The 22,858-nt window shown below is 44.3% G+C and overlaps 1 protein-coding gene across 1 annotated transcript in view; it reads right to left on the bottom strand.

Annotated features, from left to right (window-relative positions):
• TBC1D1 (TBC1 domain family member 1) overlaps positions 1-22,858 on the bottom strand; it is a 225,209-nt gene that overhangs the window by 44,560 nt on the left and 157,791 nt on the right. The window contains 1 exon segment of the mRNA XM_070372259.1: positions 4,649-4,834. Within this exon segment, the coding sequence (XP_070228360.1) occupies positions 4,649-4,834 (186 nt within the window).

The raw sequence follows: 22,858 nt of genomic DNA, 5'->3' as shown, positions 1-22,858 counted from the left end.
GGAGAAGACTCTTGAGAGTCCCTTGGACTGCAAGGAGATCCAACCAGTCCATTCTAAAGGAAATCAGTCCTGACTATTCATTGGAAGGACTGATGCTGAAGCTGAAACTCCAGTACTTTGGCCACCTGATGTGAAGAACTGACTCATCTGAAAAGACCCTGATGCTGGGAAAGATTGAAGGTGGGAGAAGAAGGGCATGACAGAGGATGAGATGGTTGGATGGCATCACCGACTCAATGGACATGAATTTGAGTAAGCTCCAGGAGTTGATAATGGACAGGGAAGCCTGGTGTGCTGCAGTCCATGGGGTCACAAAGAGTCGGACATGACTGAGCAACTGAACTGAACTGAACTGAACTTCACAGATAAGATACTCCTCTGACTGCTGCCATCTCTTGAAAGCTTAGGAAGGGAAGGAAGGCTAAGGGGCTGGGAGGCTGAGTAAATGACACCCAAACTTGTAGAGATTTTAGAAAAACTACACTATCTAATTCTTTTATAACAAACGTAGTATTTGTTTAACCAGGGAAAAAAAACTTTAAAAAAATATCTTCAATTATAATTCAATTAAAACTCAAACTTCATTGTGTTACCATTATGCAGATAACCATGATGATGTGCAGAGTCAGACATCCTGGAGTGAAGTCACCTGGGCATTAGGAAGCATTACTACAAACAAAGCTAAAGCTAGTGGAGGTGATGGAATTCCAGCTGAGTTACTTCAAATCCTAAAGGATGGTGCTGTTAAAGTGCTGAACTCATTATGCCAGCAAATTTGGAAAACTCAACAGTGGCCACAGGACTGGAAAAGGTCAGTTTTCTTCCCAATCCCAAAGAAAGGCAATGCCAAAGAATGTTCAAACTACTGTACAATTGCACTCATTTCACACGCTAGCAAGAGGATGTTCAAAATCCTTCAAGCTAGGCTTCAACAGTATGTGAAGTGAGAACTTCCAGATGTGCAAGCTGGATTTAGAAAAGACAGAGAAACAAGAGATCAAATTGCCAACATCTGCTGGATCATAGAGAAAGCAAGGGAATTCCAAAAAACATCTTCTTCTACTTCACTGACTATGCTAAAACCTTTGACTGTGTGGATCACACAGTGGAAAGGACAAAAGAACAAACTGTGGAATATTCTCAATGAGATTGGAATATGAGACCACATTACCTGCCTCCTGAGAAACCTGTAAGCAGAACAAGAAGCAACAGTTAGCACTGGACATGGAACAACAGACTGGTTCCAAATTGGGAAAGGAGTATGTCAAGGCTGTATACTGTTACCCTGCCAATTTAACTTCCATGAAGAGTACATCATGAGAAATGCTGGATTGGATGAAGCACAAGCTGGATTCAAGATTGCAGGGAGAAATATCAATAACTTCAGACATGCAGATAATACCACTTCAAAAGCAGAAAGTGAAGAAGAACTAAAGAACGTCTTGATAAAGGTGAAAGAGGATAACGAAAAAGTTGGCTTAAAACTCAACATTCAAAAAACTAAGAACATGGTATCCAGTCCTATCACTTCATGGCAAATAGATGGGGAAAATGTGGAGTTAGATTTCATTTTCTTGGGCTCCAAAATCAATGCAGACAGTGACTGCAGCCACAAAATTAAAAGACTCTTGCCCCTTGGAGGAATAGCTGTAACAAACCTAGACAGTGTATTAAAAAGCAAAGACATCACTTTGCTGACAAATGTCCATACAGTCAAAGCTATGGTTTTTCCAGCAGTCATGTATGGATGTAAGAGTTGGACCATAAAGAAAGCTGAGCACTGAAGGATTGATGTTTTCAAACTGTGGTGTTGGAGAAGACTCTTGAGAGTCCCTTGGACTGCAAGGAGATCAAACCCGTCAATCCTAATGGAAAGCAACCCTGAATAATCACTGGAAGGACTTACGCTGAAGCTGAAGCTCCAATACTTTGGCCATCTGATGTGAAGAGCTGACTCAGTGGAAAAGACCCTGATGCTGGGAAGGACTGAGGGCAGAAGGAGACAGGGATGACAGAGGATGGGATGGTTGGATGGCATCACTGACTCAAAGGACATGAGTTTGTGCAAACTCAGGGAGATAGTAAAGGACAGGGAAGCCTGGCGTGCTGCAGCTCATGGGCTCACAAAGTGTCAGAAAGGACTTAGCAACTGAACAACAAGTATCTGCAACATTAAGTATATGGGTCATTCCAAAAGCAATATAGTGCTGACCAAAACCCACAGTTGTGGTGAGTCGCCCTACTGTCCAGCATCAGGCTGCTCCATCATGCATAACTGGGGGAAATGGCCTTGCAAAGGGTGCTGCAGAGGACTGTGGGCCCATGATAGAGGCCTTGCATTTCAGTCCCAACACCACTGAAAATCAGCTGTTTAACTTTGAGGAAAGCACAATTCAGCCTCCAATGGTCAACAAGTAAGTGAAGTAGGTTCAGACAACAGGGTTTGATTCTTTCTTGGATGTAATGCTCCAAGAATAGTAATAAATATTTGATCCATGCATTCCAAAGCCAATAAAAAGCCTTAACCATGGGAAAAAACTCCTTGTATATGTTCCTCTAATTTCTTTCCCAAAGAGCATGCAATTCAGCCTGAACCCTTAATCAACTGCAAGAGTCTCTCCCAGCTGCAAAAAAAAAAAAATAGAATAGAATGATTCTCTCCAGTGAACTTCTGGCTGGTTTTTGTCAAATCTTGCTTTTGCATTTAATAATAATGTTCTGCACCCCTGTAACCCCAAGAAAACCTACTAAATGTTTTTAGATGATTCATGATCAGGCTCTTATTGGTGATTATTTTCCTCAGCAATACAGGTACTGTACACACTGACACAACGCTTCCTAAATGATATTTAGGAAGTTTATTATGCTTTCACCACTAAAGTATGTTGGACTCCATAGAGCTAAGGAAAGAAATAGACTCAAACAGTAACAATATGAGACCACACAGGATAGAACTCTGCTGGATGAAATAAGGAAGCAGCAAATGAGGATGCCGGCAAGGGCTACTGAACTCAATGCAACACCTGGCAAGGTGTTCCCAGTACCTCAGGGAACCCTTCCCCACCCATTCTAGCTGGCCTGGTCATCATTTGCACAGCTTCACAAAAACTCTGCCTCTGTGGCAATCTGATCCTGTATCATCAACCACAGTCATGATTCCTCCCCACATTCCCAAGAAGCCAGCCAGTATCCTTTACATTTTATAACTACGTTCTGAGTTCCTGCAGCTGCCATCTGCAAGAAGACTGGATAGGATACGCGTAAAGGTTTATGGGCTACGTGATGAATATAATTGCCTTTCAGCTTTTTAACAAAAGTCCCAACCAACATCCAATGACTCTAAGTGCTCTGCTCCAAAGCTGTCATTTAGTTGATGGAACACTCAGTGATGCCATCACTATCAAATCTCTTTTAGACATCTGCTTTTAGAATTACTTTCAAGAACATGCAACAAAATGATAGAAAAACAGAGTTGGGAGAAAACTTAGCATTCACTGCTATAAAATCCCCTCACCATGGAATCTCTTTCCACAGTAGCCTCATGGGACGAGCTGTCTTTCTCAGCTTCAATACTGGGTACTGGAGAGGCCATGGCACCCATGAATAGACCATTCCAACCATTCAACTATTCTTATCAAAAGGTCTTATTACTTTGTATTTGACTCCTTGCTTTTGGTCAAAGATGATATACTCATTTGGACAATGAACCTTATTCATCAGATTTGCTGTCTTAACTTTGAGTTCTATAAAAACGTTACAATAAAAGATGAAGATCTGCAGTCAAGGAGGAAGTTCAGTGAAACAGGAAGTAATTCCCAAACTGCTCTGGACAGGGTCAGCATGTACAACCCTCTCTTTTAAAGAGTATGTTCAGATTTCTCAACCAAAATCCTCCTTATTTTACATTCAGGGAGCTCTCTGTACTCCAAGACCCATGTTCTTTCCATTATACTACCAGGGTACATAAAACATAGCTTCTCAGCTACTTTGAAAATAATACTTATTGATTCAAATGACTATTGGAATCAGGAAATGAACAAAATCTAAACTTCAGACTTCATGTCTCAATTTGGCACTAACATAACCCTAGAGCTGTTCTGAGCCTCAGTTTTCTCTTCAGGCTACTACCTAACTTCTGGAGTTGTCACCAGGATTAAGTGAGTTAGTCTATATAAAACCTGAATATCAATACAGGTAGAACTCAGCTAACCTGAAGTCTAGATCTCTGTTTTTCAGGTTACCTGCAAATCACTAAAAAAGTACAGAGTGAGGTTATGAACTGTAATGATTTATGTAGGATCTGTTCACACCTAATACCCAGGCAAAGACTACAGCAGAAGACAAAGCAGGGACAAAGAGAGAGAAAACAAAAGACACTTTTCAGAGAGTTAAAGCTGACATTTGAAGGATGCCTCTCAGAAGATTCAACTTAATACAATGGGTGCAATTATCATTAAATCTCCCGAAAGTAAAAGGTATTAACTTTACTTTAAAAAAGTAAAACAGGCATTTAATACGTACATTTATGTATGTTGGAGTACCTTGCTTTTTTTTTAATAACACCTCTATGTCTGATGTGTCTCACTTTAGAGTCAGGACCAATTAAACCACCATCAGGCCAGTTTAGTGTTAAAAAAAGAAAACCAACCTTGCAGTTTTTGATTTTCCTTCTCCATCCTGAGCAGCAATATCTGTTGTAGAATGGCCTTTTGCCACAGCTCCCGAAGTTCACGAGATGTTCTTTTCTTTTCCTCTGGGACCGGGCCAAAGGGTCCATCTTCACAAACTGGTTCTAGTGGAGATCGTGGGGGAAGCTCTCCCAACTCTGAGTAATCTGAGGAGGCAAAAGGACATTTCAGGATGGTCAGTTTTATTTTTTCCTTTTCTTCCTTTTTATTTATTTTTTTTAAGTGAAGTACAGTTGCTGTACAGTATTATACGTTGGCTTCCCAGGTGGTACAGTGGTAAAGAATCCGCCTGCCAGTGCAAGAGACGCAGCTTCGATCCCTGGGTCGAGGAGATCCCCTGGGATCACAGCATGGCAACCCACTCCAGTATTCTTGCCTGGGAAATCCCAAGGACAGAGAAGTTTGGCAGGCTACAGTTCACGGGACTGCAGAGTCGGACACAACTGAGCACGTACACGTTACAGGTATATAATATAGTGATTCACAGTTTTTAGAGGTTATACTCCATTTATAGTTCATACAAAGTACTGGCTATATTCCCTGTGTGGTACAATATATTCTTGTAGTTTATTTTATACATATTAGTTTGGACCCCTTATCCTCCTCCCCTTCATCCCACCTCCCCCTGAACCACTAAGTTTGTTCTCTGTGAGTCTTTTTTTATTATATTTATTAGTTTATTGTATTTTTTGGATTATACACACAAAGGAAATCATACAGTTTTCATCTTTCTCTGATTTATTTCACTTAGCATAATACCCTCCAAGCCCATCCCTTGTTGCAGCAAATGACAAAAATTCATCCTTTTTTATGACTGAGAGGTATTCCATTGTATACATATACCACATCCAGAATGGCCATTTTTCAATAAAAAATTATATTTAAACATAGTCCCTAATCAGAAAATTCTGCTCATTCAGATATTAACAATGACATTACTAAATTTAAAATTCAAGTTTTACTATGAATTGAAAAACTACACCTGAGCCACAAACATCTAACAAGTTATACTGCTACATCAAATAGTAAGAAGTCACAGCAGCTGGGGAAATCTTCAAAGACACCTACTTTGTAAGGTATAATATTTTATCTTTTTCTGAATTAATGACTATGTGATTGATAACCACAGCAAACTTTCATATAGTGTTCACTCTGATCCAAATTGTTCTGCAGGTTTTATGTATGTAATTCATTTACCTCTCAACCACCCTAAGACGCAGGTGTGGTAACTGTTCAGTTCTAAAGAGAAACAAATGGAAGGTCAGGCAGCTACGTGCCTTGCCCAAGGCCACACAGCTGGGAAGCAGTTAGAGCCAGGGGTGGAACCCAAGCAGTCTGGCTTTCATGCACATTCCTGACCACTGTATTATAAGGCTAGGTGCTTTAAAAGAAGATTAAAACTTTTCATCTTTAATTGCCAATAGTAACAATGACCATTAATAGTTCCTCTACCAAGCACTGGGCACCATGTCAGGTGTTTCATATGGACAGACTTCTTTCATCCTGATGCCAACTCCAGAAGGCAAGTATCAGCCTGAAGAGAAAGCTATGGCTCAGAGAAGCCAGGTAATTTGTCCAGGGTGAAACAGTAAGTTCATGCTTTCTATAGATACCCCTACAAGGGGCTTCCCTGGTGGCTCAATTGGTAAAGAATCTGCCTGCAATGAAGAAGACCCAGGCTCGACCCCTGGGTCGGGAAGATCCTCTGGAAACAGGAATGGCAACCCCCTCCAGTATTCTTGCCTGGAAAATCCCATGGGCAGAGGAGCCTGGAGGGCTACAGTTCATGGGGTTGCAAACAGTCAGAAATGACTGAGTGATTACCACTTTTACAATTCAAATGTCTCTTATGACATCAATTTTCAAATTTCTATTTCTTAGCTGAAATCTCTTTACAGATCAAGAATTTGTACCTTTCCCAACTGCAGACATGATGTTGCTGGTGCAGTGTTACTGTAATCAATACCTTATAGACACACAGAGAACATCCCAGTGGCTCACCATGAAAGTAGTGATGAAGAGCTGCATTAAGTTCCCCTACAAGCGGACCTCATCTGACTCAGTGCATTCTTAACACATGCAGTGAAAAGCCTGTGCAGGCAACCTGAGCCTCACAACCACCCACCAGACAACACACTCTCTTCCATCCAATGGCTCTAACACTATTCCATGTTATGTCTAATTTACAGAACGGTCATCACCATTGCCTTTTATCTAAAGCTGGGTTTGTTTTCCTGCTGTGAAATCATGCATAAGCCACAAAATGCTTAATTTCCTAATGTAAGTTGTTCACCTTAACTCCTCTTAAAAATGTTGGATTGAAAAAATAATAATAAGCCATTAAGAGTACTTATCACATTTTTATTTACACTTATTTCGTTGTGAGCCTATTAAACAAATGAACTAAAATTGTACTTTTTTGGAGGTAAGAAATAATAGACCATTTAGGAACGTTACAGGATGCTCAGTATAATGGTCAATTTAAAAGCAGGAATCAAAACTATCTATATTGTATGGTCTCAATTTTGTAAATATTATGAGAGGCAGACATTTCAGTGATTAATAGGTCAGGCTCTGGAGTCAGGATGCCTGGCTTTTAATGGTTTTAATCAACACCCTGCATGTGTAGATTTTGTGATCTTTAGCAAGTTTCTTAACCTCTTTGAGCCTCCATTTCCCAATCTTTCAAGTGGGAATAATAGCCCCTCCCTCATAATGGTGTTACAGGGACTGAGTCAACACATACATACAAACCACCTAAAACAGGGTCCAACACACAGGAATATAGGGAATGCTACCTCCTATTGTTGGCTACCACATATTAAGGGCACACAAAAAATACTAGCAGGAAACACATCAAAATTTAGTCCCTCAACTGTAAGCTCAGAGAAGGTTAGAACTTTGCCTTCTTGTCCATGAGGGTCTGTCCAGCACCATGCAGTCCCTGGCAACCAACAGGTGCTTGATAAATAATAGCTCAGTAAGAGATTGGCAGGTTCTAGGTTTGGTGTGATTGCCATTCATCTTTGTATTTCCTGAAAGTTTTCTAAAGTTTATAATAATAAACATTTTTATAACTGAAAATTAAAGAAAATACTGCAAACCTGTTCTGATTTAAATCAAAGGTTGAAAAAATGTTCTCTTGCAAAACACTTAGAAGACAACTCCCCTCTCACAACCTGTATACTTAAGAGGGGCACTCATGACTGAACATAATACAGTCTAAATTAATCTCCTTTTCAAAAGGAACTTTAGTCAGTATTATTAATCTTATTCTGCAGCACGAAATCTTCCACTTGAGCCCTTCTCTTTTTCTGTTCTTTGTTCTCTTCTTTCACCATCTTGGCTGCTGACACTCTGCTGGACCCTGCAGTTATGATTCAAGTTCTGCTTTATCTCATACTGGAAGTATTTACCCTTCCTCTGGTTCATAAAAGATTCTTGTTTCCAAAAAGTAATTCTTGTGAGCTGTCAGGGGTGATGCGGCAGGCGCAGGAGGGGTGGGTAGGGCCGAATTTCAGACAACCTTTACGTGTATATAGAAAAAAACCAGGGACCGCCCTGTCACCTGAGTATTCAGTGTACTGAACCTGAAGTCCCATCCTTAAACTCTACCAGTAAGATGAGGACTCAACTCTCGTGGTCTCCTTCCTCAAACCGCATCCTTCCTGTCTGCCACAGCCTTTCTCCTTTTCAGTGTCCTAAAGATTCCTACTATGTTAACTTTCAAATTGTGGGAGACTGAACAGGGCAGTGTGCCTCAAGCTGGGCTGATGGAACGTGTCTAGGAATTCTGGCTATTCGGTCCCCAGACCCACCTACTCTCTGCCAACTAGGCTGCCGAGAGGAACCACAGTCTACAGAAGCTTATGACACTCCAGGTTCCGCTATTTTCCTATTCAAAGAAATCAGATTTGCAGAGTCCAAGCACTGTCTGGTGATGATGACTGTGAGGTTAAGACATAAATTGCCTCCCTAGGGTTCTCTGTAAAAAGCAGAGGCATTACTTTGCCGACAAAGGTCCATCTAGTCAAAGCTATGGTTTTTCCAGTAGTCGTGTTATGGATATGAGAGTTGGACTATAAAGAAAGTTGAGCGCCAAAGAACTGATGCTTTTGAACTGTGGTTTTGGAGAAAACTCTTGAAAAGTACCATGGATGGCAAGGAGATCAAACCAGTCAATTCTAAAGGCAATCAGTCCTGAATATTCATTGGAAGGACTGATGCTTAAGCTCTGATAAGCTTTGGCCACCTGATGCAAAGAGCCAACTCACTAGAAAAGACCCTGATGCTAGGAAAGATTGAAGGCAGGAGGAGAAGGGGATGACAGAAGACAAGCTGGTTGAATGACATTACTGACTCAATGGACATGAGCTTGAGCAAACTCTGGGAGATGGTCAAGGACAGGGAAGCCTGGTGTGCTGCAGTCCATGGGGTCGCAGAGAGTTGGACACAACTGAGCAACTGAACAACAAAAGGGTTCTCTACTTTAGCCTTCTTTTTCTTTTTATTTATCACAGCTCAGTTTGTTGAGCTTTTACCATGTGATGAGTCCTTGGCACAGATAAGCCTGTTTGATTGTCACGACCACTTTAAGAGGTAGGTGATGGTATCCCCTTTCTACAGGCAAAATAAATAAGGTGCAGTGAGGTTTTATAACGTGGCCAAGGTCACACCTCTGCTAAGAGTCAGAGCCACAGTATGAATGGAGATATATTTTCCTCCAAGTAAAAAATGCTTACCCAGTGCCTAACTTTCAGACACACATGGGTATCCTGCAGAAATGCAGATTTCGACTCAGTCAGTCTGAGGGGAGCCTGAGAGTCTGCATTTCCATCAAGCTCCCAGGGGATGCCACCACCGGTGGTCTCAAAACACACTTGGAAAACTGGGCTCCACACCACATTTTTACTGTTCACCCCCTCCCGTGACCCTAGGTACTTATTATCATGTCAGTTCTTCCTTTTCTTTGGCTGTTCTATGGCCCATAGAACATAGTCCGTGTTGCCATCAGCTGCCTGAACTCAGGCTTTCACATGTGGTTGGAGCTCATCCCAATCCTGGTCAGGGTACCAAGGCCCAGTGCAGAACACAATGGATTATGAGCACTAGTGTGATCTAACTAAAGGCTAATCCGCTATACAGTTCAGCAAATAAACCTAACGATTTACAGCAGGGTGTCTCACCGGCAGGACCACTGACACTTTGGGCTAATTCTTTGTCACAGAGGACTGTTCTGTGCATTACAGAATGTTTACAAGCATCCCTGGGCACTACTTACTAGAGGATAGTAATATCCACTCATGCCAGCACTAACAATCAAAAACACCCAGACAACACTAAATGCCCACTGGGGACAAGGGAGGACAAAATCACCTCCAGTGAGAACCTGAATCAGAATAAAATACCCATCACTTAGTCGCTCCTAAACCCTGGGAAGGGGTAAAATACCCCCTTCACCAAGTTTATTTTATGTGATAACAATTACTGGTGTTCTAATCTCTAACAGTTTTTAAAAATATACTATCTTTTGTTCATATTAACAGTAACCTAGCTACTAGTAATTTACAAAAAGGGGATAGTCAAACATTTGTTTATTATAAATGGGACCTGGCTAATCTCATCAATGGAAAAAGATCCAGATCTGGGACAAGGCTATATTTGGTGATCACTCAGGTGTGTGCATGCGTGGCTGGGGCGCAGCTGAGTGAGGAGTACACCCATGTATGCAGGGGTTGACTGGAATGGCAGGGTGAGGATAACAACATGAAAATGTTGGACAACTGCTGGCTTGCTTTTATTATTAGGACCTTGCTCTAATAATAAACATATGCATGAGTTAACTTGCATAGTTCCTAAGCTGTTGACACCAGAATTTGCTGAGTCCTTTATATGTACCCAGGATATGATGTGCTTGGTGGTCTGAGAGAGGCTTTGATGTTTCTAATATTCTCCAGAACAACGTGGGGACCTTGCTTCTGTCCTCGACTTATGTTCTTGCTGAGGGGAGCCACCCAGAGGCTCAGGTGGAAGAGGGTGGCTTAGTGCAGAGAGGCAGAGCTGGCCGCCCCACCCCCAGGCCAGCTTGGTCAGTCCCTCTCTGTAAACCTCTGCAAACAGGCACACCTTCTGGGTTCCAGCCCCTCAGGGCAAAATGTGAGAAATGGCATTCACCTCTGATCAACCTAACTGCGGAAACCACAGGCACCGACAGACGTCTTCCTAAAGCCTGCAAAGCCACACAGCCACAGGGCTGCAGGAACAGGTCAGTCTGGGGCTGGCTTGTACTATTCTGACATCTCCTATAAGGACAGGATGGCGAGGGCTTAAATTATGTAGACGCTCAACAACAATAGCCTTCAATGGGTTCTAAGAATTGTTAAATCAGCCATAATTCAGGGCCCCTAAGAGACAGCTGCCTCTACCTAAATCACTGGCATAACCTTCTCAGTAGAGTCATAAACATGATCTATGCCGGTGTGTCAATACTGTTGATGCCAATTTGTTCTTCAGCTGCTCTGTGCTGCCACATCCTCTCTGCACACACACGTGTGGGGAAGAACGTTATGGAGGAAAAGGAACGTGTGTGCCTGGCCTCACACCTGTCCAGCCTCCGGCTCTGTGAAGTCCGGAATACAAGGAGGGCTCCTTTCTTGCAGTTTAACAAGACACTGATTTCAAGTTTGAACTGCAATTCTCCTCCTTTTAAAGACATGACATTAAATGATGCGTTAAGTACCCCTGTAAGAAAGAGGAGCTGCCAGAAGAAAATGAAGAGACAGACCTTCTAAGAGACAGTACTCACCAATATTCTGCTTTTAATTCTTATCCCACGATAGAGCATTATATAACTATCTCCATCCCTTTTGAAAAATCCTGATTTCCCATGCCAAAAGAGAAAGAAAATGTTTAAAATTCCAGTTACTCTCAAACCTCTGTTTTAACTATGTCCCACAGACCTTGGAAACAAGAATTAAAACTGAACATTTAATCTTTGGAGAAAAGTTAACAACAACAGGGATTAACACCTGCAACATCTGTTGTACCAAAAGCTGAAGAAAATTTCTTGAAAAAACAAAAGGAATGTGTAGATTTAAGAAAGAAACAGGCGGTCCTTGAATGAATGCTGTCAAACTGTTTACAAAGCGCAAACCTCACCCCTCCCACAACAGAACACAGATGTCAGGGGAGCAGAGATATCGGCAGTCCCTGCTGTACTCCATGCCTGGGAAAACAGCAGACACACACAGGAAAGTCACCAACAAATGAATTCATCTCTCTGCACCCTACCCTGACTTCTTTGGATGCTTTATGGAAAATAATTAAAATAAAAACAAACTTGCTATTTTTCTACAGTTGCATTATATGAGGTGGCTCAGTGGTAAAGAATTTGCCTGCAATGCAGGAGATGCAGTTTGATCCCTGAGTTGGGAAGATGCCCGGGAGGAAGGCATGGCAATCCACTCCAGTATTCTATCCTAGAAAGTACGTGCCCTGGAGAAAGGCATGGCAACCCACTCCAGTATTCTTGCCTGGAGAATCCCAGTGACAGAGGAGCTTGGCGGGCTCCGGCCCATGGGGTTGCAAAGAGTCAGACATGACTGAAGCAACTTGAGTACAAGAAAAAAGCATTTTTAAGAAACATTCATTTTTTAAAAACCAGTATTTTTAAGTTTTTGACACCTGCTACTAGAAATTCAGAAGCCCTATGATACAGTCCCTCAAATGTCAAGGATGACTGAGAGAAGTACACGACTGCTAAGAAATACAAAGGGTACAAGAAGTTTAGCAAAGAAAATGAATTTCTCCTGTGCATCAAGTCAAGGCCTTGGGCCCTGGAGCCAGATGTCTGGGGTCAAATCCCAGCTCCACCACTAACCTAGCTACTTAACCTCAAACAGGTGGTCTGAACACTTGACACTTGCACCCTCACATGCAAAATTTGCACCAGAGTGCCTCTCAGAGGATTAGCATGAGCATTCAATGTAGATGCTTCCCCGGTGGCTCAGATGGTAAAGAATCTGACTGCAATGCAAGAGACCTGGGTTTGCTCTGTGGGTCAGGGAAGAACCCCTGGAGAAGGAAATGACAACCCACTCCAGTATTCTTGGCTGCAGAATTCCATGGACAGAGGAGCCTGGCGGACTACAGTCCATGGGGTTGCAAAGAGTCGGACACGACTCAGAGACTAACACCTCCTGAATATGCAAGTGTGGGGACGGGGAAGCCTGGCACAAAGGAAGCATTCGATAAAATATCAGCTGTCGTTCTTAATAACATCAGGTTGCTGGAACTCGTGGTTGTGCTTTAAGGACAAGTAATATTCAGATGGGTGGAAATAATAAGAGCCATTTCCTATAAGAGCAGAACAACAAGAAATGCAGGTGAGCATTATGCACTGAGCCATTCTGCTAATGACCAGACGGTGCACATACAAACAGAAGAATGGTCGTGCCCAGGTTATCGACAGCCTGACTGGTTTATTTATGTATTAATTAGTGGGAATGATGGAAGGATTGGGGCTCTTACAATTTCTTAAAAGAAAATTTATGTCATTTATGCATTCTTCAGCCCTGGAAGGATACCCCAGCCATCAGGGTATGCAGAGCTTAGCAGCTCTGACAAATGAAGGGCTATTATGAAACAATGTGGAGAAGTGCTGGGGTGGGGAAGGGAGTAAGCTCTAAAGACAGAACAGGGAGCCTACCTCTGCCTGAGATGGGGTGCAGTGGAGTGAGGGATGGAACAGGGAGGCAAACACACAATTTTTTTTAAGCAGCCAAGAAATGCAGAAACTGGAAACAAATGCAAGAGCCCTACATATCTCTGTCCCTGTGACTTCCCAAAGTAGGCATGTGGGGTTGAGTTTCCAAGGGTCTGTGAAGATGACTTTTGGACTCAGTCTGGTGAGGGGCTGTGACGACAGCTCATGGAGAAGCAAGAAGGCACAGGGTGATGCAAGTCCAGGGAGGAGAGCCGGGCAGAGGCAGAAGATGACTGAGGGAGGGAAGGTGCACGCAGGCACTCCTGGGGAGCCTGGGGGGCCTCCCTCTGGGGCTGAGCTGTGAGAGCTCAGGGTGAAGCACTGCCCCCGTAGCGGGAGGAAGTGCCTGGGAAAGTCAAGGCCTACAGAAGCTTGAAAAGAACCAAAAAAATGCTGCAAACACGTGAATTTTTATTTAGCGCCCTGGATAAATTATCCTTTCAAAGAATGGCATTTATTTTTGCATCTGCAAGGGAGATGATAATATGCTTTTTGGAGGGATCGAAGGTCGTCAGGACTCCCATTTCTTGATTAAAGACAACAAAACCCAGGGATCAAACCCAGGTTTCCCGCATTGCAGGCGGATTCTTTACCAACTGAGCCACAAGGGAAGCCCAAGAATACTGGAGTGGGTAGCCTATCCCTTCTCCAGCAGATCTTCCCAACCCAGGAATCAACTCGGGGTCTCCTGCATTGCAGGCGGATTCTTTACCAACTGAGCTATCAGGGAAGCCCCAACAAAACTATGAAGAGGAACAAATACTCAGTCTCAGTGGGAATATGAAATGTTCATCTTCGTCATAGTTTCATCTCTCCTGTTACCATTTACATAACCTTGAATTTCAAATTGTGGTTCCTGCAGTTTTATGAGACACAGTAAGGTGGAAAAGCACACCACCACCAAAGGCCTTTGTGGGGGGTGTGTTGGTGGGGGGGGTGCGTCCGGACCAGGCCTGCCCCCCAGGGGACGCTCCTGCTCACCTGCCTTCCCTGCCCTGCCCTGAGGGAATCCTCAGCACTTGCAGGAGCACAGGAATGTGGGGCTGAAAGGGACACTAGAGGATGACTTAGCTCAAGTCCCCTCCTTTTCCAATGGGGAAAGTGAGGCTCCAACAATTCACCCCCAGCACTTACTCTGCGCCAGGCAGCATGCTTCATGAGTACCCATATATCTCACCCTCCCAGCCGCCCGATAGGCCTCGGTGACAAAGGTCTGAGACACAGAGCTGACATGCTGGTGGAGCTGGGCTGGCTCATCCCAGTGCCTTGGGGTGAAAGGAATGAACAGAGAGGGAAACAAGGCCCTGATTACACGTGTGCTGCCCCTGACCAACCCAGAAAGCAGTCCCTTGACCGCTCCAGGCCTCAGCTTCCTCGTCCACAGCGTACAACAGCATCTGCCTCCGACAGCTCTAAGGCAGGGAATATGTGACAATCCCTTGAGAGCACTGACAGCAGTACTGGGCCAGGGGTACATGCTGAACTGCACATCACTGTGATCATTATTTTATCATTTTAATCTAAAGCTGGGAAAATCTTTGTGTTGTTTAGACTTTTCCACAATCAGACTGGGGCTGGGGATAAAAAAGACGACTGGCTGACTGAAGGATACTGGGGAAGAGAGACACATACTCTATGAAGAAAATAACAGCATGGTCCCAGGTCTCCAGGGCTGTGTCCGGAACCCATGGTCATGAGAGGAGCAAGCACTGGAGAGGCCTGGCCACTCTCAGGACGGCTGCATGGCCTTTCTGGCCTTTCTTTGTGTGGCTGACTCCCTTCCTCCTCCTCCAGAGCTCAGCTGAGGTCATGCCCCCTGAGAAGACTCCTCCGGTCACTCCCAAGCCTCCCAGGTCCTTTATGCTCCCTCAGCAAACGTCAGCAGAGCTGCTAAGATTCTGAGAATGGTATGCCGGGGGTGGGGGCGGGGGGGCGGTGGGGGGGGCGGCTGACAGTCATGCAAGAGCAGCTCACAGGAGTAGGAGGTCACAGCAGCCTGCAGCATCTTGGGAAATGTGAAGCAGGAGGGAGAGAAGTCAGGAAGGACGGTCTAGGTGGAGGGGACAAGGGAGAACAGGCAGAGGAGGAGGAAGGAACACCGAGAGCTCCAGGCAGCGCACAGTTCCAGGCCCAGGTGGCTGGGGCTCAGCTCTTTTCAGCAGTTTTATTTTCAATTTTAAGAAAAACTATTTTTAAAACTTTATATAAACTTTACATGTAGCTATCTAACTGGAGACATCTGACATTTATGTAGATGAAACTTTTTATATAAAATATGAACATTACAAATTGCAGTGTTAATCATCCAGGGACCAATCATGCATTTAGTTCATTCTGAGAACAACAATGAAATGAACCAACTGCTGTCCCCAAGGAGACAGCTGAGGAGGCCACCATGACAGGTCAGTATGTCAAGTGGCAGGACAAGAGCCCACAGGGGTGGCCAAGGCGCAGAGGGCTGTGATGGAAGACCCACCTCTAGGAGAGGTGCCCCTAGGCTGCCCCTTCCATTGGGGTGGGGCAAGGGCAGTGGTGGAGGGGATGGCCAGGCACTAAGTCCTGCAGGGTGACCAGGAATGCCACTCCCTGCAAAGGGAAGAAATTAAAACGACACATCGCGATGAATTCCTGGGGAGTTTTGAGCAGTTCCATGTCACTCTGGGAAAGTTAGTGCGAGTTGGGGTCTAGAAGGAGGGCATACAGATTGTAAGAAATGAGTCTGGTCAAACAGTGAAGGATCTCCTGTGCTAAATAAGTAGGACTGCCATCCTGACCGAAGCTCCAGAGCAGAGGTGAGGGCGAGGGGCCTTTCTGCACCTCTGTCTTCCTGGGCAGGTGAAAAGAAGCCTAGAGAGGAAACCACCATCCTCGCTGCAAATCCCCCCTCACCACAACACAGGGTGTCAGGGGGATCAGGCCACGGCCTGGTGAGAGTAGATGGGCTGCATATGGAGTGCTGGTTCCCAAACTGTACCCCAGGACGCTCCGCATGCAAGGTCCACATGGGGGTGCCAGGAGAGGCATGGGGAGCAGAGTGGTCTTAGCTGAGGGTACTGCAAAAAAGTGCCAACAATGGGTTGCAGAGACAACAAATGCTCATTTCTCCCAGTTCTGGAGGCTGGGAATGCCAGGTGCTTGAGGAATGCCTTCCTCCGGGTCTGCCTCCTCCCTGCTGTACCCTTCATATCACAGAGACAGAACTCTGGTCTCTCCCTTTTTTTTCACTTATAAGAAAGGAAAGCACTAATCCCAACTTGGAGGCTCTACCTTTTGTTTAGTCACTAAGTTGTGTCTGACTCTTCTGTGACTGTCCAACTCTTTTGTGACCCCCATGGACTGTCATCCGCCAGCTTCCTCTGTCCATGGGATTTGGACAAGAATACTGAACTGGGCTGCCATTTCCTCCTCCAGAGGATCTTCCTGACCCAGGGATCGAACCCAAGTCTCCTGTACTGGTAGGCAGATTCTTTAGCACTCAACATAAATTACTCGTGCTTTTCAAAAGTTCAGCTTAAAAACAAACAAAATCCCATGTATCTCTAGGTTTACTAAGATCAGTTAGCTACAAACAGTGAAGTTCAACCCAGGAAGCACACCCCTCCCTCCAACCCCTCCTGGAGGCCACCCAGCAGGCTTTAGACACTTGTGCAGAGAAAACAGACACGAAGCTGTGACCACAGCAGACACTACACATGACGACTTGCCACACAGCGACAGAGCCACTGCCAGCACCAATGACACGGGGGACGAGACTCCAGCGAAGACATACATGTCTTGCAAATCACATCCTTCTTCAGCTGGGGGATCCTAAGCTGCAGAAACACCTTCCAGCTTTTGGTCTGTTGGTCCCAATATCATTGACTATACTTTTGAATTCACTGAGGGTTTCAGGATGAATGCCAGGCTGTCAAAGGTGCCCAGGGACTTCTTTAATATAGGTCACAGGCGATGGTGTTCTTTCCGTAAGTGATCTGCATCTGGCTCCTCATCAGGACACGTTCATCAGTCTTCAAGTTGGCTGGCAACGCAGACACAGGCTCCTTTGAAGCCAAACTCCCTGATGATGACTTTCTCTCCCTTCCAAAGTCATTTATGAAGTGTTTCCTTCTATACTTGAAATTTCTTTGTTAACTGTAGACCTCATTTCATCTTCTTCCACTATACTTGCCCAGTCTGAACATCTGGAACCTCATCTAAACCTAGTTACCTCTCTGAGGAGGCCCCACCTCCAAATACCAACACACAGGGTATGAGGGCTTCAACATACGAATTTAGGGGAGACATAAACATCCAGTTCATAGCAGGAGTACATGTGGTTCTACAATACCCCTCCACTCCGTTTCAGCATAGCAGGTCTGATTTAATGTTTTATACGACCTCTTTAAAATTTCCTTAAAAAAGAGATCAGCGGCAAAAAAAAAAAAATAAAAAGGAAAGAAAGGAAAAGTTCTGAAAGCACAGATAACAAGGTTTTATTATGACCTAAAGGAACAGACAGGTATTTTGAGTCTTGGTGGATTGGCAAAATCCAAATTTGTAAGGAGAAGGGAAGACCCAGAGATCAGAACAAGGGATCTACTTGAACCTGCCATCTATGCCATGATCGTGGAGACTGTCCTGGGCTGTCATATGGTGTCTATTATAAGCCAGGTCCTGAGCTGGACTTAGAAGTAGACCATCACCTAGGCTACATCTTATCCTGCCACAGGAAGCAGATTTGGAAGTTTCTTCCACCCCAACAAGCTGCAAGACACCACCCGGCACACACTCAACAAACACGTGCTTCTAAGTCCCCATAAGACTGTGGATGAACCCATCTTTCAATTAAAATCACTTGAACGCTTGTAAGATGATGAAGAAAAACAGGACAACTCCACAGCCTCAAGACATGAGACAAACACAAATTTTCAATATAAGATTGGAGAAAATACACTCAAGGCAAGAAAGTACTAAAGTTATGTGAAAGAATCAAGAGTTAAGACAGTTTCTGTCACAGAGACTTTTATAATATTGATGGACAGATTTACTGTTACTTAATTTGTACTTAAATAATACTTAGAAAGCTTGGAGTAGAAAGGATCATTTTATCCTGATAAAGTTATAACTCCCAAATCATTAAGGTTCATGCCACAAAACAGCACTGCATCAACACAAGATGATAACCAAAACCCTCCAGGGAATTGAAAAGGGTCTTTCCCTCTGCAGTCACAGCTTTCCGATTCAAACCTGAACTAGGCTATATCCACACTCAGTAGTTCCCATCCTTTTTTCTTCCTGACTACACCTCATGCTCCTTTAAACCCGATGCCTGGGACAGCATTCCACATACAACTTCACACTCAGAATCTCTGTATGTTAATTATATAGACCTCCCTCCTCCGGTCACTGGCAGAGGATGGATCTTGCATGTAAATTTTGGACTTTCACTTGAAAACAATATCAGCTCCTTGATGATGTGATGATAGAGACTGAGGTACAGAGCCCCTGTGAGAAGAGGGTAGAGGTCTGAGATCCGACCCTGAGGGGCTGTGCATGAGGAGGAAGGCAGGGACAATAAAAGGAGCCATGAAAAGAGAGGAGACAGAGAGCTGCCTCAGTGGCGTCCAGTCTTGAGGGACCAGGAAAATCATAAAATGGTGATTTACAAGAAGGGAAGCCCTATTTTTTTTTACCTTCTGACTCAGGTGAAGACTTTTAGGAGTGCTGACTGGCTTTTTTCCCCACAAAAAGGGTATTACTTCAACTGACTGCAGAGAAATTAGAGACACTAAAAATATGAAAGGAGAAAAAAAAAAAAGGACAAGAGTTACTGACAACCCCACTTCCCAAAGCTAAGTGCTCTTCATGGTCTCTGCTTTCATTGAATGTGCAGACGTGGCTTCTAGATTTTTGTCAGCACTGCACTCTGTCCACAACCGCCCTTTGGAGCCACCACGATGGAGCACAGGGTCTGCGCCCTGAGGCGAGCAGACGGTGGGATCCTGACCCCAGGCCTGCACAAAGGGTTGGGTGTGCTGGGCACACTCAGCACTCACCTCCAGAGAGGAGCGCTGGAAATCACTCAACTAGAAATAATCAGGATGAGAGTCACATTCCAGTCCCGTCATCCCCAGAGAGAAGCTGGTGAGACGGAGGGAACTGTTGGGAAGCGGGAGGAGAGTAGAATGGGAGGTAGAGGGGATGTGTGGCCAAGGGGAAAGTTCAGAGGGACAGTGGGAGGACAGGTCCCAGAGGCAGGACAAATGGTCCATGAAGGCGGCGGGGGAGCCTCACTGGGCTATGCCTGCACGAGGCCCTGCAGTGAACTCTGACTCAGTCAGCGAGCGGGAGGAACTGCTAGAAGCCCTCCCTCCTGCCTCTCCTGCAACTGTGACTAAATAATCATCTCCCCCACCCATCCCATTACACAATGCTTATCTGGATGTGATCTAAGGTCGGAATCCATGAAAGGAAGTTCATGACTAAAAAAGTTAGGAAATACTTGTATGCCTTTCTCGGGAGAGGGGATGGGGAAGTCCATGGTATGAAATAAGAAGTTTAAAATAGTGAGCCCAGTCCTTCCCTCGACCCCACACAATGCTCATCGGGTTATATGTGGAAATATGACCTGTCCACCTGGAAAGCCCCAGCCTCACTGCCTTCCTTATAAGGGCTGTGTCCTGAGAGAAATCAGCCTGAGAAGCGGCATTCTTCCTGGGGATCCACAACCCTTGGGCAGTGGGGAAACTTGGGTTTTGGCTTTAGTCAAGTTTTGAGTTTTGATGTTTTCAACTAGAAAATGGAAACTATACAATCACTGAGATGTCTCCCTGCCCTTAAGAGTCAGTACACTGGTACTCATTCAAAACTTCAATAGATTTCAAACAGTTCCTCAGTTTATAAATCACATAACTTAAAGTGGACATATCAAGTTCAAATGTTCTTTGAAAGCTGATGCTGTAGTAAGCAAATTTTAAGACTATTACCATGATTCACTGTGCCCAAAAGCTTATTAAAGGGGAAACTGTGCGATTCTCTGACCATCACTGAATGTGATAAATGTTGGGACACTGAAGAGTTCTGGTGAGTAAGTGAGAGGTGTTACATATGCACAGGACAAAACAGAGAGGGGAGAAACTGACTGCTGTGCTTGAGCAAACAAAGCAATCTGGTCAAGACTTACCTACCTGCCACTCCAGAGGACAGATACTTTTTGAAACATCCTGGCAGAACACAGAGAAACCAGGTAAGGCACACTCAGTTTAATTTCAAGGAAGGTCAGCCCAGGGGGAAATTGACCCTCTGAAGCCTGGCAACCGTGGGCGTGGCTGGCCAGGTCACAGCTCACTGCAGCTGTCAACTTCCAGGACATCTTGAAAGCCACATGCTGTCTAACCTCTTGCCGGGATGATTTTAAAGAGTGAAACATCTGTGACTAATTTCTTCATAATGATTCCTGGTCTTTTGTCTCTCTCATCAAGAGAGTTTGAAAAGAAACCAGTCCCTTGCATCCATCAGCACTACTGGCCCATGGTTTTTCCATCTCTGAATTGAGAGCACGGGGCCACTCAGTGAGATGGCACCTGGGGTGGAGCAGGTTCCTAAGGACCCAGGTTTCCTCTGGCTGTGACTTCGGACGATGACAAACATTCTGCCAAAAAGCTGAAGCCATTGTGCAAACCACCAGCGCACGGCCCAGGATGCCAGATGTTCTTTTTGGTAATATGAGTGTCCTCCATATAACACAGAGTCTCTGACTGTCCCAGCACAACCTTTCGCTGGTCCTAGAAGTCTAGTGATGATCAAAGGGAAGGTGGTAGGGGTGGAATTAAAAGCGGCTGCCATTTGCGGAGGGGACTGAGAAGGCAGCTATTTTCATTTCCTTCAAAACCCTCTTAGGAACAGACCACTCTATCATGGAGCACTAGCTCCCATTTCTTGGGTCCTTCCACAGAAGTTGCTAAACATCCCTAACTCTTTGAAGTGGGTACTAATACCATATCCATGAGATCGCTGAGGATTCTGTGGCAACTGCCTTTGGTCAAACAGCTACAAATGGAGGGGCCAGGACTGAAGCCAAGAACGGTCTGATTTTAAAATTCATTCCTTTCAACTCAGCAACAACAAAAAATCAAATAACTCAATTTAGAAATGGGCGAAGGATTTGAATAGACATTTCTCCCAAGATGATACACAAATGGCCAACAAGCATATGAGAAGATGCTCTATATCACTAATCATTACAGAAACGCAAATCAAAACCACCACGAGATATCACTTCATATTCATCAGGATGTCTACTTCAAAAAAAAAGAAAACACAAGTGTTGGTGAGGACGTGGACAAACTGGAACTCTTGGGCACTGCTGGTGGGAACGTAAAGTGGCGCATCTGCTGCGGAAAACAGCATGGCAGTTCCTCAAAAGATTAAAAACAGAACTACCATGCAGCCCAACAATTCCATTTCTAGGTACATATCCAAAAGAATTGAGAGCAGGATCGTGGAAGGATATCCGCATACCCATGATCAAGGCATTGTTATTCACAACAGCCAAGAGATATAAACAACCTAACAGCCATGACAGAAGAACAGTTAAACAAAATGTACTATATACATATAATGGAATAGTATTCAGCCTTAAAAAGGAAATATGCTTTAACATGGATGTACCTTGGGAACACTATGCTAAGTAAAAGAAGCCAGTCCCAGAAGGACAGATACTGTATGATTCCCATTGACATGAGGTAACTGAAGTAATCGAACTCATAGAAACAGAAAGTAGAGTGATCGCTGGCAGGGGAGGTGGGAAGGAGGAATGGGGGCTACTGTTCAAGGGTATAGAATTTCAGTTTTGCAAGTTTAGAAAGTCCTACAGGCCCAAGACACAACAATATGAGTATACTTAACAACTATACACTGAAAAATGCTTAAGATGATATATTTTGTGTTATATGTTTTTATTTTTCTTTTTTTACCACAATTCAAAATTTAAAACCATTTTTTAAAAATCCACACTGTTAAGCAGGATGTTACAGCCAACTCTCCAGTCAATCACTTCTGAAATTATTCACAACCCTAATCCCCCCAAGCAGCCAGGAGCCATGTGCAGGCAGATGTATTACAACAGGAGTCATCAGCTGGCCCTGAGTCTCACTTGCTTCTACCTCACAACACATCAACAAAACAAAGGACCACTGGGCCCAGTTTTAAAACTCTGGCAACTCAGAAAGGGCAGGTATGGAAGGAGTGTTGATGTAAAATGAAGATCTGAGATTCCAGGATATCCTCCCAAAGGTCATTCCAATTCAGAAACATGAAACCACAACATTCCCAGGCCCTGTCCCTGCCCCACAGACCTGTGAGGGTTTTCCAGAGCATGCACGTTTGCCTCATTAAGCCCTGCATTCATTATGCAATACTGCCTCTC

This window comes from Bos mutus, chromosome 6, assembly GCF_027580195.1.
Source record: "Bos mutus isolate GX-2022 chromosome 6, NWIPB_WYAK_1.1, whole genome shotgun sequence".
Classification (NCBI taxonomy): Eukaryota; Metazoa; Chordata; class Mammalia; order Artiodactyla; family Bovidae; genus Bos; species Bos mutus.
Note: the sequence above shows the minus strand (reverse complement) of the source record. Positions and strands in the feature narration are given on the sequence as shown.